This window comes from Entelurus aequoreus, linkage group LG06 (genome assembly GCF_033978785.1).
Source record: "Entelurus aequoreus isolate RoL-2023_Sb linkage group LG06, RoL_Eaeq_v1.1, whole genome shotgun sequence".
Lineage (NCBI taxonomy): Eukaryota > Metazoa > Chordata > Actinopteri > Syngnathiformes > Syngnathidae > Entelurus > Entelurus aequoreus.
In genome coordinates this window covers 5,639,779-5,652,912 of record NC_084736.1, presented here as the reverse complement: position 1 = coordinate 5,652,912, position 13,134 = coordinate 5,639,779, and the positions used below count along the sequence as shown (strand labels likewise).

Genomic DNA, 13,134 nt, shown 5'->3' with positions numbered 1-13,134 from the left:
TATTTTTTTAATGCCTGGCTGGGGATCGACTGACACACCCTCCGCGATCGACCGGTAGATCGCGATCGACGTAATGAGCACCCCTGCTCTATCACAACAAAATAAGAGTTGTAGAAATTATTGGAAACTCAAGACAGCCATGACATGATGTTCTTTACAAGTGTATGTAAACTTTTGACCCCGACTGTATATATATATATATCCAGCCATCCATCCATTTTATACCCCAAAAAATTCACGAGTGCCTTCTGGTTTCCAACATGCAATTATTTGGCTGGGAGATAAAGCAACAGTATTTTGCGAGTCCTGGCCGTGTGGACCAAGGACACACATCAGGAGTCACTGGTGGGTTGCCAGGTAATGCAGCATGCGGGTGTGGGCCAGAGCTTTGCAATCTTTATGACCACATTTTGACTCCAAGGACACTTCTGGTGCTGAGACTGCACCTTGCACACCAATGTGGCATCCCACCTTTCCCAGATCAGTGACGTAGTTTCCTTGCAACACAACCCCGTTACTGCGGAAGAGAAGAAGAAACACAGGACCACGACACCATAAACCGCATGATGTAGAAGGAAGAGACCGACTGAAGGATGCCTTGTTTTTCGAGAGGAAGACAATTATTCATAAAAGGGGTAAAACAAGGTTGGTAGTGTCTTAAGGCGAGTGTGTGTGTGTGTGTTTGTGGTGATGACCGAGCAGCAGAGTCGCGTTCTGCTCACAAAGCAAGGCACTAATCTGACATGACGTGCTGAACCCGTTCTACTTTCAGTCCTTATGCTTTTGTACAACACTCCTTCTTCCTGCTACCGTGTACAGTCGTGGTCCAAAGTTGACATACACTTGTAAATAACATAATGGCATGGCTGTCTTGAGTGTACAATCATTTGATCATCATTTGACAAAGATAAGACCTTCTGGAGGAAAGTTCTGTGGTCAGATGAAACAAAAATGGAGCCACAACACCCAGCAATATGTTTGGAGGAGAAAAGGTGAGGCCTTTAATCCCAGGAACACCATGCCTAGCGTAGAATTTTGGCAGTATTATAATAAAAGTCGCCATTTTACTCAACGCAAGTCAAAATGTTACAAGAAAAACTTAACTTTTGTGCAATATTATGATTAAAAGTTGGAATTTATGACAATTTTACAAGAAAAGCTTAACATTTTCGCAATTTTATTAAAAAGAGTCGTCATTTTACTCGACAAAAGTCACAATTTTATAAGAAAATTTTAACTTTTTGGCAATATTATAATAAGAATCGGAATTTCAATTGGCAAAATGATGACTCGTTTTACTCAAAAAATGTCAACGTTCTACAAGAACAACAAGAAAATTGGCAATATTGTGATAAAAGTCAGAATTTTACATGACAAATGTCACCATTTTGCATTAAAAAGTCATAATTTTACATAAAAAAGTAATAATTTTACGAGAAAATATTGCAATATTACATAATACTACCGTCAAGCATGGTGGTGGTAGTATTATGCTCACCTTTTCTCCTCCAAACATATTGTTGGGTATTGTGGCCAAACAGCAACATTTTTGTTTCATGTGACATCACATGGACAAAGATAAGACCTTCTGGAGGAAAGTTCTGTGATCAGATGAAACAAAAATGGAGCTTTGGCCACAATACTCAGCAATATGTTTGGAGGAGAAAAGGTGAGGCCTTTAATCCCAGGAACACCATCCCTACCGTAGAATTTTGGCAGTATTATAATAAAAGTCGCCATTTTACTCAACGCAAGTCAAAATGTTACAAGAAAAACTTAACTTTTGTGCAATATTATGATTAAAAATTGGAATTTATCACAATTTTACAAGAAAAGCTTAACATTTTTGCAATTTTATTAAAAAGAGTCGTCATTTTACTCGACACAAGTCACAATTTTATAAGAAAACTTTAACTTTTTGGCAATATTATAATAAAAATCGGAATTTCAATTGGCAAAATGATGACTAAAGTCATCATTCTACTCAAAAAATGTCAACGTTTAACAAGAACAACAAAAAAATTGGCAATATTGTGATACAAGTCAGAATTTTACATGACAAATGTCACCATTTTACATTAAAAAGTAATAATTATACATAAAAAAGTCATAATTTTACGAGAAAATATTGCAATATTACATAATACTACCGTCAAGCATGGTGGTGGTAGTATTATGCTCACCTTTTCTCCTCCAAACATATTGTTGGGTATTGTGGCCAAACAGCAACATTTTTGTTTCATCTGACATCACATGGACAAAGATAAGACCTTCTGGAGGAAAGTTCTGTGGTCAGATGAAACAAAAATGGAGCTGTTTGGCCACAATACTCAGCATTATGTTTGGAGGAGAAAAGGTGAGGCCTTTAATCCCATGAACACCATGCCTACCGTAGAATTTTGGCAGTATTACTCGACAAAAGTCACAATTTTGTAAGAAAACTTTGACTTTTTGGCAATATTATAATAAGAATCGGAATTTCAATTGGCAAAATGATGACTCATTCTACTCAAAAAATGTCAACGTTTTACAAGAGCAACAAGAAAATTGGCAATATTGTGATAAAAGTCAGAATTTTACATGACAAATGTCACCATTTTGCATTAAAAAGTAATAATTTTACATTAAAAAGTCATAATTTTACGAGAAAATATTGCATTATTACAGAAAGAACTTGAGACATTTTTGCCAATTTTATAAGAAAAAAGTGGACAAATTGTGAGAAAAAGACTGCTTTTAGTCCTTTTTTTCAGAATTTTTTGTTTGTAATTATTTTTAATCTTCATTATTTACTTCAAGTTATTACAGTATGTCTCTATATACATTTTTTTTAATTTTATATATATTAATTTTGGCCATAGGTGGCGCATTTCAATTTATTCCACATGTTGGCCAGAGGGGGAGCACCTCAAATGTTTACACACACTTGTTATTTCATATGTTGACCAGCGGTGGAGCACTTTTAAAAGCGACACACAGTCAATTTGAAAAATCTCTCCTTTTTGGGACCACCCTCATTTTGATAGATGTCACCAGCAGGGGTGCTAATGAGACATTGTCTATTAGATGCAATGTTATTGATTTATGTCATCACTTGTTCACACCTCCACAAAAATGGAGCTGTTTGGCCACAACACCCAGCAATATGTTTGGAGGAGAAAAAAGTGAGGCCTTTAATCCCAGGAACACCATGCCTACCGTAGAATTTTGGCAGTATTATAATAAAAGTCGTCATTTTACTCAACGCAAGTCAAAATGTTACAAGAAAAACTTAACTTGTGTGCCATATTATGATTAAAAATTGGAATTTATCACAATTTTACAAGAAAAGCTTAACATTTTCGCAATTTTATTAAAAAGAGTCGTCATTTTACTCGACAAAAGTCACAATTTTATAAGAAAACTTTAACTTTTTGGCAATATTATAAAAAAAATCGGAATTTCAATTGGCAAAATGATGACTCATTTTACTCAAAAAATGTCAACGTTTTACAAGAGCAACAAGAAAATTGGCAATATTGTGATACAAGTCTGAATGTTACATGACAAATGTCACCATTTTGCATTAAAAAGTAATAATTTACATAAAAAAGACATAATTTTACGAGAAAATATTGCAATATTACAGAAAGAACATGAGACATTTTTGCCAATTTTATAAGAAAAAAGTGGACACATTGTGAGAAAAAGACTGCTTTTAGTCCTTTTTTTACAGAATTTTTTGTTTGTAATTGTTTTTAATCTTCATTATTTACTTCAAGTTATTACAGTATGTCTCTATAAAAAAAATTAAAATTTTATATATTTTAATTTTGGCCATAGGTGGCGCATTTCAATTTATTTCACATGTTGGCCAGAGGGGGAGCACTTCAAATGTTTACACACACTTGTTATTTCATATGTTGACCAGCGGGGGAGCACTTTTAAAACCGACATACAGTCAATGTGAAAAATCCCTCCTTTTTGGGACCACCCTCATTTTGATAGATGTCACCAGCAGGGGGTGCAAATGAGACATTGTCTATTAGATGCAATGTTATTGATTTATGTCATCACTTGTTCACACCTCCACAAAAATGGAGCTGTTTGGCCACAATACCCAGCAATATGTTTGGAGGAGAAATGGTGAGACCTTTAATCCCAGGAACACCATGCCTACCGTAGAATTTTGGCAGTATTATAATAAAAGTCGTAATTTTACTCAACGCAAGTCAAAATGTTACAAGAAAAACTTAACTTTTGTGCAATATTATGATTAAAAATTGGAATTTATCACAATTTTACAAGAAAAGCTTAACATTTTTGCAATTTTATTAAAAAGAGTCGTCATTTTACTCGACAAAAGTCACAGTTTTATAAGAAAACTTTAACTTTTTGGCAATATCATAATAAGAATCGGAATTTCAATTGGCAAAATGATGACTCATTTTACTCAAAAAATGTCAACGTTTTACAAGAGCAACAAGAAAATTGGCAATATTGTGATACAAGTCAGAATGTTACATGACAAATGTCACCATTTTGCATTAAAAAGTAATAATTTTACATTAAAAAGTCATAATTTTACGAGAAAATACTGCAATGTTACAGAAAGAACATGAGACATTTTTGCCAATTTTATAAGAAAAAAGTGGACACATTGTGAGAAAAAGACTGCTTTTAGTTCTTTTTTTTCCAGAATTTTTTGTTTGTAATTGGTTTTAATCTTCATTATTTACTTCAAGTTATTACAGTATGTCTCTATATACATTTTTAAAAATTTTATATATATTAATTTTGGCCATAAGTGGCGCATTTCAATTTATTTCACATGTTGGCAAGAGGGGGAGCACCTCAAATGTTTACACACACTTGTTATTTCATATGTTGACGAGCGGGGGAGCACTTTTAAAACCGACACACAGTCAATTTGAAAAATCCCTCCTTTTTGGGACCACCCTCATTTTGCTAGATGTCACCAGCAGGGGTGCTAATGAGACATTGTCTATTAGATGCAATGTTATTGGGACCATGATTTATGTCATCACTTGTTCACACCTCCACAAAAATGGAGCTGTTTGGCCACAACACCCAGCAATATGTTTGGAGGAGAAAAGGTGAGGCCCTTAATCCCAGGAACTCCATACCTACCATAGAATGTTGGCAGTATTATAATAAAATTTGTCATTTTACTCAATGCAAGTCAAAATGTTACAAGAAAAACTTAACTTTTGTGCAATATTATGATTAAAAATTGGAATTTATCACAATTTTACAAGAAAAGCTTAACATTTTCGCAATTTTATTAAAAAGAGTCGTCATTTTACTCGACAAAAGTCACAATTTTATAAGAAAACTTTAACGTTTTGGCAATATTATAGTAAGAATCGGAATTTCAATTGGCAAAATGATGACTCGTTTTACTCAAAAAATGTCAACGTTCTACAAGAACAACAAGAAAATTGGCAATATTGTGATAAAAGTCCGAATTTTACATGACAAATGTCACCATTTTGCATTAAAAAGTAATACTTTCACATAAAGTAATAATTTTACGAGAAAATATTGCAATATAACAGAAAGAATGAGAAATTGTTGCCAATTTTATAGGAAAAAAAGTCGACACATTGTGAGAAAAATACTGCTTTTAGTTAAAAAAAAAAAATCGGAATTTTTTGTTAGTAATTGGTTTTAATCTTCATTATTAACTTTGTTATTACAGTATGTCTCTATATACATATGTATTTTTTTATTTTTTTTATATTTCGGTCAATGGGGGCACATTTAAATATTTTTTTACACACACTTGTTATTACATATGTTGACCAGAGGGGGAGCCCTTTTAAAACCGACACACAGTCAATTTGAAAAATCCCTCCTTTTTGGGACCACCCTCATTTTGATCATTGTTTTTAAAATTCTCAATTAGATGCAACGGTTTTGTCATGTACTATGTCCCGGATCATGTTTTGTTATGTTCTGTTAGTTTTGGACTCCATAGTTCCTGTTTTTTGTGCACCCTTGTTTTGTTTTAGTTACCATGGTTACTTATTATTTCCACCTGCCTTTGATTAGTGCTCGGGCAGCAGGTGAGCGGGCGGACACTAATCAGAGGCAGGTGGAAATAATAAGTAACCATGGTAACTAAAACAAACAAGGGTACACAAAAAACAGGAACTAACAGAACATAACAAAACATGTTCCGGGACATGGATCATGACAGGTTTTCCGTATTGGGGCCATGATTTCGGTCCTTACCTCCAAATTCTTCAGGACAAGCTAAAATCATCAGCCCGGAGGTTGGGTCTTTGGCACAGTTGGGTGTTCCAACAGGACAATGACCCCAAACACACCTCAAAAGTGGTAAAGGAATGGCTAAATCAGGCTAGAATGAAGGTTTTAGAATGGCCTCCATGTACCTCTTCTTGAAGCTCCGTGGTCAACACTTCCATGAAATAACAAATCCTTGGGGGGCGCACACAGCCTGAAGGTTTGCTTTGATGGTGTAGTCCTAAGAGGAACTGGCTTTGACTTAGTGGTGGGCAGCACCCTTGATTAAACACCAAAGGAAGATATTGATTGTATGGAATTGATTAACTGATTTATGGTCTTGAAGCAACTGGGGAAAAATGGAGTGCACTTCAGCAGGGGAGGAGAGGAGCTGTTGATTCAGGCTAGTTCACAGTAGAAATAGAAGAACATGACATTCAACTACATCAGACTTTGTAGAGGGGGTGCAGGGGTTAGTGCACGTGCCTCACAATACGAAGGTCTTGGGTTCGATCCCTGGGCTCGGGGTCTTTCTGTGTGGAGTTTGCATGTTCTCCCCGTGACTGCGTGGGTTCCCTTTCGGGTACTCCGGCTTCCTCCCACCTCCAAAGACATGCACCTGGGGATAGGCCCCTCCCACCTCCAAAGACATGCACCTGGGGATAGGCCCCTCCCACTCCCACCTCCAAAGACATGCACCTGGGGATAGGTTGATTGGCAACACTAAATGGTCCCTAGAGTGTGAATGTTGTCTATCTGTGTTGGCCCTGTGTTGAGGGGGCAACTTGTCCAGGGTGTACCCCACCTACCGCCCAAATGCAGCTGGGATAGGCTCCAGCACCCCCCGCTACCCGGAGAGGGACAAGCGGTAGAAAATGGATGGATGTGGTGAGGATTTGGGTATAGTCAGTTAATACTGCTTTTTATCTTGTTCTATTGTACTGGGTTGTACTACGTCTCTGTGATGGACAACTACACTGACTTAGGGTGTTCTAATACAATACTGATATCAGACTGGCCAATACTGATAATAATCCAATACAATATCAGCGCAAATCATAGCACATACTCGTATTATTTTGCAGTGTGGAATGTTAGAAAAGGTTTGATCAAGTGAAATCACTCAGAACCGTTTGTCTAAGTCTATAAGTCAGAACAGTTTGTCTAAGTCTAAGTCAGAACCGTTTGTCTAAGTCTAAGTCAGAACCGTTTGTCTAAGTCTAAGTCAGAACAGTTTGTCTAAGTCTAAGTCAGAACAGTTTGTCTAAGTCTAAGTCAGAACAGTTTGTCTAAGTCTAAGTCAGAACCGTTTGTCTAAGTCTAAGTCAGAACCGTTTGTCTAAGTCTAAGTCAGAACCGTTTGTCTAAGTCTAAGTCAGAAGAGTTTGTCTAAGTCTAAGTCAGAACCGTTTGTCTAAGTCTAAGTCAGAACTGTTTGTCTAAGTCTAAGTCAGAACCGTTTGTCTAAGTCTAAGTCAGAACCGTTTGTCTAAGTCTAAGTCAGAACAGTTTGTCTAAGTCAGAACAGTTTGTCTAAGTCTAAGTCAGAAAAGTTTGTCTAAGTCTAAGTCTAACAGTGGTGGGTAATAAAAACACTGATTTCTTGTCTTACCTTGTCACATACTTAGTGACTTATTTTACCTTGTCACATACTTAGTGACTTATTTTACCTTGTCACATACTTAGTGACTTGTCTTACCTTGTCACATACTTAGTGACTTCTTTTACCTTGTCACATACTTAGTGACTTGTCTTACCTTGTCACATAGTTAGTGAATTGTGCATGTCTTACCTTGTCACATACTTAGTGACTTCTTTTACCTTGTCACATACTTAGTGACTTCTTTTACCTTGTCACATACTTAGTGACTTGTTTTACCTTGTCACATACTTAGTGACTTCTTTTACCTTGTCACATACTTAGTGACTTCTTTTACCTTGTCACATACTTAGTGACTTGTCTTACCTTGTCACATAGTTAGTGAATTGTGCATGTCTTACCTTGTCACATACTTAGTGACTTCTTTTACCTTGTCACATACTTAGTGACTTATTTTACCTTGTCACATACTTAGTGACTTGTCTTACCTTGTCACATACTTAGTGACTTCTTTTACCTTGTCACATACTTAGTGACTTATTTTACCTTGTCACATACTTAGTGACTTGTCTTACCTTGTCACATACTTAGTGACTTGTCTTACCTTGTCACATACTTAGTGACTTGTCTTACCTTGTCTCATAGTTAGTGACTTGTCTTAACTTTTCACATAGTTAATGACTTGTCTTACCCTGTCACATAGTTAGTGACCTGTGCATGTCTTAACATGTCACATAGTTAATGACTTATCTTACCCTGTCACATAGTTAGTGACCTGTGCATGTCTTAACATGTCACATAGTTAATGACTTGTCTTACCCTGTCACATAGTTAGTGACCTGTGCATGTCTTACCTTGTCACATAGTTAGTGACTTGTGCATGTCTTACCTTGTCACATACTTAGTGACTTCCCTTACCTTGTCTCATACTTAGTGACTTCTTTTACCTTGTCACATGTTAGTGACTTGTCTTACCTTGTCTCATACTTAGTGACTTCTTTTACCTTATCACATACTTAGTGACTTGTCTTACCTTGTCACATACTTAGTGACTTGGCCACTTTAAATGATGTGGCAGGCCACATTAAATAACGTGGTGGGCCCACTGCTGCGAGCCACATTGAATGATGCGGCGAGCCACTTTATATTTTGTGGTGGGCCACCTTAATGCGGCGAGCCCAATGTGGAGGGCCACTTTAAATGATGCAGCAGGCTATCTTGAATGATGTGACAAGCCACTTTAAATGTTGTGGCAAGCCATGTTAATTGATGCGACGAGCCAGATGAAATGATGGCAGATTTGAGTTTGACACACGTGACCTACAACCCTCAAGTCTGTTCACCTACTTTGTATCTTTCTCTCCTACCAATCCAGACACAACTCCCAGAGATTACTACAAGAGCTACCCCATGGTGGACTACACCCACCGCCAGTCTCCTCCTACTTTCCAACCAATCAACTTCCACCCGAAGGAAAAGTCCTTCCTCCCACCTCCCGACATCCACGCACCGCTGGCCATCACCATCAACGCTTCCCAGATCCCCAAACCCAAGATCTCTAAAACCAACACCCACCCGCTCACGTCAGGCTCGGCCTTCAAAGCCTGGGACCCCAGTAAGAGCCACGCCCAGCGCCCTGCCGCGTCCCACATGGGCCAGCAGCACCACCCCATCCAGCTGCAGCACCACCAGCCGCTGCACCAGCCCAACAGCCGGCGCCATGCCTACTCCAACAAGAGGCAGTTCAGCATCGAGACGCTGCCCGAGCTCTTCTCCCAACCGCTGGCCTACGGCCACTCGCCGCATGTGCACCCCAAGCACAAGGGACTTCCCACCAACAGCAAGACCGAGGTCACGGTTTGAACATGAAGCGCCCAGAGAGAAAAGAAATGCTCTTTTATATCCGCCGGGTTAACTGCAGGAGAGGCAAGCAAATATCGTTTTTTTGAACGGCCTTTTCCTTATCATTGTTGATAACAACAACATGGCTACTTTGTACAGCCATTGGAACAAAACAGCCAGAGCAGACAAGCTGAGGTGTGGGCTAAATCTTTGGTTCTCAGTGTGTTGGCACAGTTCTCAACTCCGCTCCCACCCAAGCCATTCAGCATGGCTCTATATCAAGAAACCCCACAAGAGATCACTTTCCAGAGAGGCTGCTAGGGCAGGGAGAACCGTGGCTTCTAACCACCAGAGACCATGCCGTGGTCTTATTGGCTCCCTCTGGGGGGGTTTAGAGAACAGCCTGGAAAGTCACACCAGAGAGCAGGATGGGGGTTCTTTGCATGAAATAAGAGGAATGTGAACTGTACACACTCAGTGAGAGAGAGAACACACACTTGTCACAGAGGATTTCTGGCAGCCTCGCAAACAAACATGGAATATTGTTCTCTCATCACACTGCCTCAATAAATAAGGGAAGATCTCTCGTAGCAAACCTCAATTCCAAGTCAACCCTCCCTTGTGTTCCGAAGGCTGAACGTACAGAAACCAAGTAGAAGTATTCCAGTACGAAGGCAAAGAGTTGAAAAGAGTTGTTGTGTATTCACGGCATCGCAAAGGGGAAACTCGTTTACTGTATTTTGCGGGTTACAGAGCACACAAGTCATCAAGCCGCCCCCAGAAAAACATTATTTTACATATATTAGCCGCACCAGACAATAATATACCAAATGTTTATTTGCGACGTGCCCTGTCACACAGAAGTAAAACGGCTGATCAAACAAAACGGAAGTCATGGTCATGGACCCACTAGCTGGGGAATAGCTCTCCAATCAGCTAAACAGACTTATATTAACTCCACAATGATTTGCTGGGGAATTTACAAAACTGAAACAATACGAAATGAATGTCATTGTAAGTTACTCATACTAACACAGACACTTGTAAACATTTTAGCATTTTCACTAATGCTATGCATGAAAACACTCCTACCAACATCACACATGAGACGGTTTAGTAAGTGTGAATTGTTTTAGTTGTATTGTAAAACTTAGAAAACGTTGCTTGGGAGTGATGAATCGAGAATTCTTTCGAGCAGAAACGCTACCGACGGTTATTCTTCTGATTGAAGGCAAGGAAGTTTATTTTCAACCCGTACCACCTGCAGTGAGAAAACTCGTCCAAAAGATGGCGCCATGACACAAACCATAACACACCCTTTTAGTGTCCCTGTTGGTCTAATATGAAAACTATTTGTTGAATAGAAGATGTCAGGTTCAAACACTGATGACATTTATTAAACAGACAAGAAGCAAGGAATCATGCAGAGACAGAGTTCAATTTGGCTCAATGAGGAGAGACGTTTTGGGCTGTACTCTAGTTACAGATCCTAACTGCGCTCTAAAGTCCAGCTCACGTGCTCCACTATTTATTTGGGAGGTCCCTGGTTACATCACAGGGGCTGCTTCTGAAGCAGCTCCAGTTAGACACAATATATGACTATTCATGAAATGCAAATGTGCTGACACTCGTGATATCGCCCTGTCTCTGCTCTGTCTGCGTCACGGCACTCGATGTTCTGGACACAAACACTGATACGAGACGATGTCCCTTTTTACGGATAGAAAAGTACAACTTCAGCGCAATTGATAATAACTATAGCAACGGCCTTCAAGCATAAGAGTTGTGTGGTAACTGACACATAATTATTCTAACCAAAATATAACAATGAAAAATCCCTAAATTAGCCACACCGTTTAATAAGCCGCAGGGTTCAAAGCGTAGGAAGAAAGTAGCAGAATATAGTCTGAAAAATTATGGTAATTGCAAATGTCGGCCTTTAACCAGTGACATCAGAAATAAATGATAATAATTCAGTGGCTGGTGATGGTGGTCAGGACATTTATATGGAAATGTTTTCATTCATCTGGGATTTGCATTCACATTTGAAAGTTGCCCTTTTGAATAGTCACTGAGGAAGTGTAAAGTCGAGGCATTTTTTTTGTAAAAGGATGATCAGAATTTACATTTAAAACACCTCCCTATGGTCTAGATCAGTGGTCCCCAACCTTTTTGTACTTGCGGACCGGTCAATGCTTGAAAATTTGTCCCACGTACCGGGGGGGGGAGGAATAGTAAAAAAAAAAAAAAAATTTTTTTTTTTTTTTTTTTTTTTTTTTTGTCATAAAGAAATACAATCATGTGTGCTTACGGTCTGCATCCCTGCAGACTGTATTGATTTATATTGATATATAATGTATATATTGTGTTTTTTATGTTGATTTAATTTTTTTAAAAAAAATAAAAATAAAAAAATTTTTAAATTTTTTTATTTATTGTGCGGCCGCAGCCCGGTACCAATCGGTTCACGGACCGGTACCGGGCCACGGTGGTTGGGGACCACTGGTCTAGATAATATGTACTGGATATGCTTTGGTATAAATGTTGCTCCACAGACACATTTATAACCTACTTTCTGCAGGATGTTGGTTTTTTGGCCTGATTGCAAATGAAACCCCGCCTCGCCCGCTCTAAAAGTATCTTTGGAAAATTGACACCGTTAAATATATGTCTTGAAAATTATTTTTTCAGTGGACAATAAAGTTGATGAAGATGATATAGATAGAGAAGATGAGCTCCATTCTGCCATCAACACACACATTTAAAGTTAAAGTTAAAGTGCCAATGATTGTCACACACACTAGGTGCGGTGAAATTATCCTCCGCATTTGACCCATCCCCACAGGGGAGCAGTGAGCAGCAGCGATGGCCGCGCCCAGGAATCATCACAAAAAACATTCATGAAGTTTGCTTCTTTTATGAATTTATTATGGCTCTACTGAAAATGTGAGCAAATGTGCTGGATCAAAAGTATACATACTGTCATGATCTGTGGTCTGGATCATGGTTTTTGTTATTTTCTGTTAGTTTAAGACTCCATAGTTCCTGTTTTTGTGCACCCTTGTTTGTTTTAGTTTCCATGACAATTTACGATTTTCCCCTGCCTCTTGCGTTCGGGACACACCTGTCTCTAATCAAGAGACCAGTATTTAAACCTGTCTTTGCCAGTTAGTCGGCCTGGCGTCATTGCTTGTTTTCTGAAGATACCATAGTTCATGCTGATTGTTTCATGCTTAGTTCATGCTGCTCCTTTCTTGTCACAGTAAGTTTTTTTTGTTTCAGATCCATAGTTCAGGCTAAGTGTTAGCGTATGTTTTCTGTTTGAACTTTTTGTCCCTTAGCCTCTCGTGCAATCGGCACGCTTTCCTTTTGTTTTAGTTCCTGACTTTTGTCCTGTGTAGGATTTATTAATTAATAAATATGTTCCTACCTGCTACCTTTGT

At 38.4% G+C, this 13,134-nt stretch overlaps 1 protein-coding gene across 2 annotated transcripts in view; it reads left to right on the top strand.

The window, feature by feature from the left end:
* LOC133651782 (protein shisa-8) overlaps nucleotides 1-11,903 on the top strand; it is a 648,746-nt gene extending 636,843 nt beyond the window's left edge. For both annotated transcript variants that reach the window (XM_062049905.1, XM_062049904.1), the window contains one exon: nucleotides 9,225-11,903. In XM_062049905.1, the coding sequence (XP_061905889.1) occupies nucleotides 9,225-9,712 (488 nt within the window). In that variant the 3' untranslated portion in view covers nucleotides 9,713-11,903. The remainder of the gene's footprint in view (nucleotides 1-9,224) is intronic.
* Nucleotides 11,904-13,134: the final 1,231 nt, after the last annotated feature.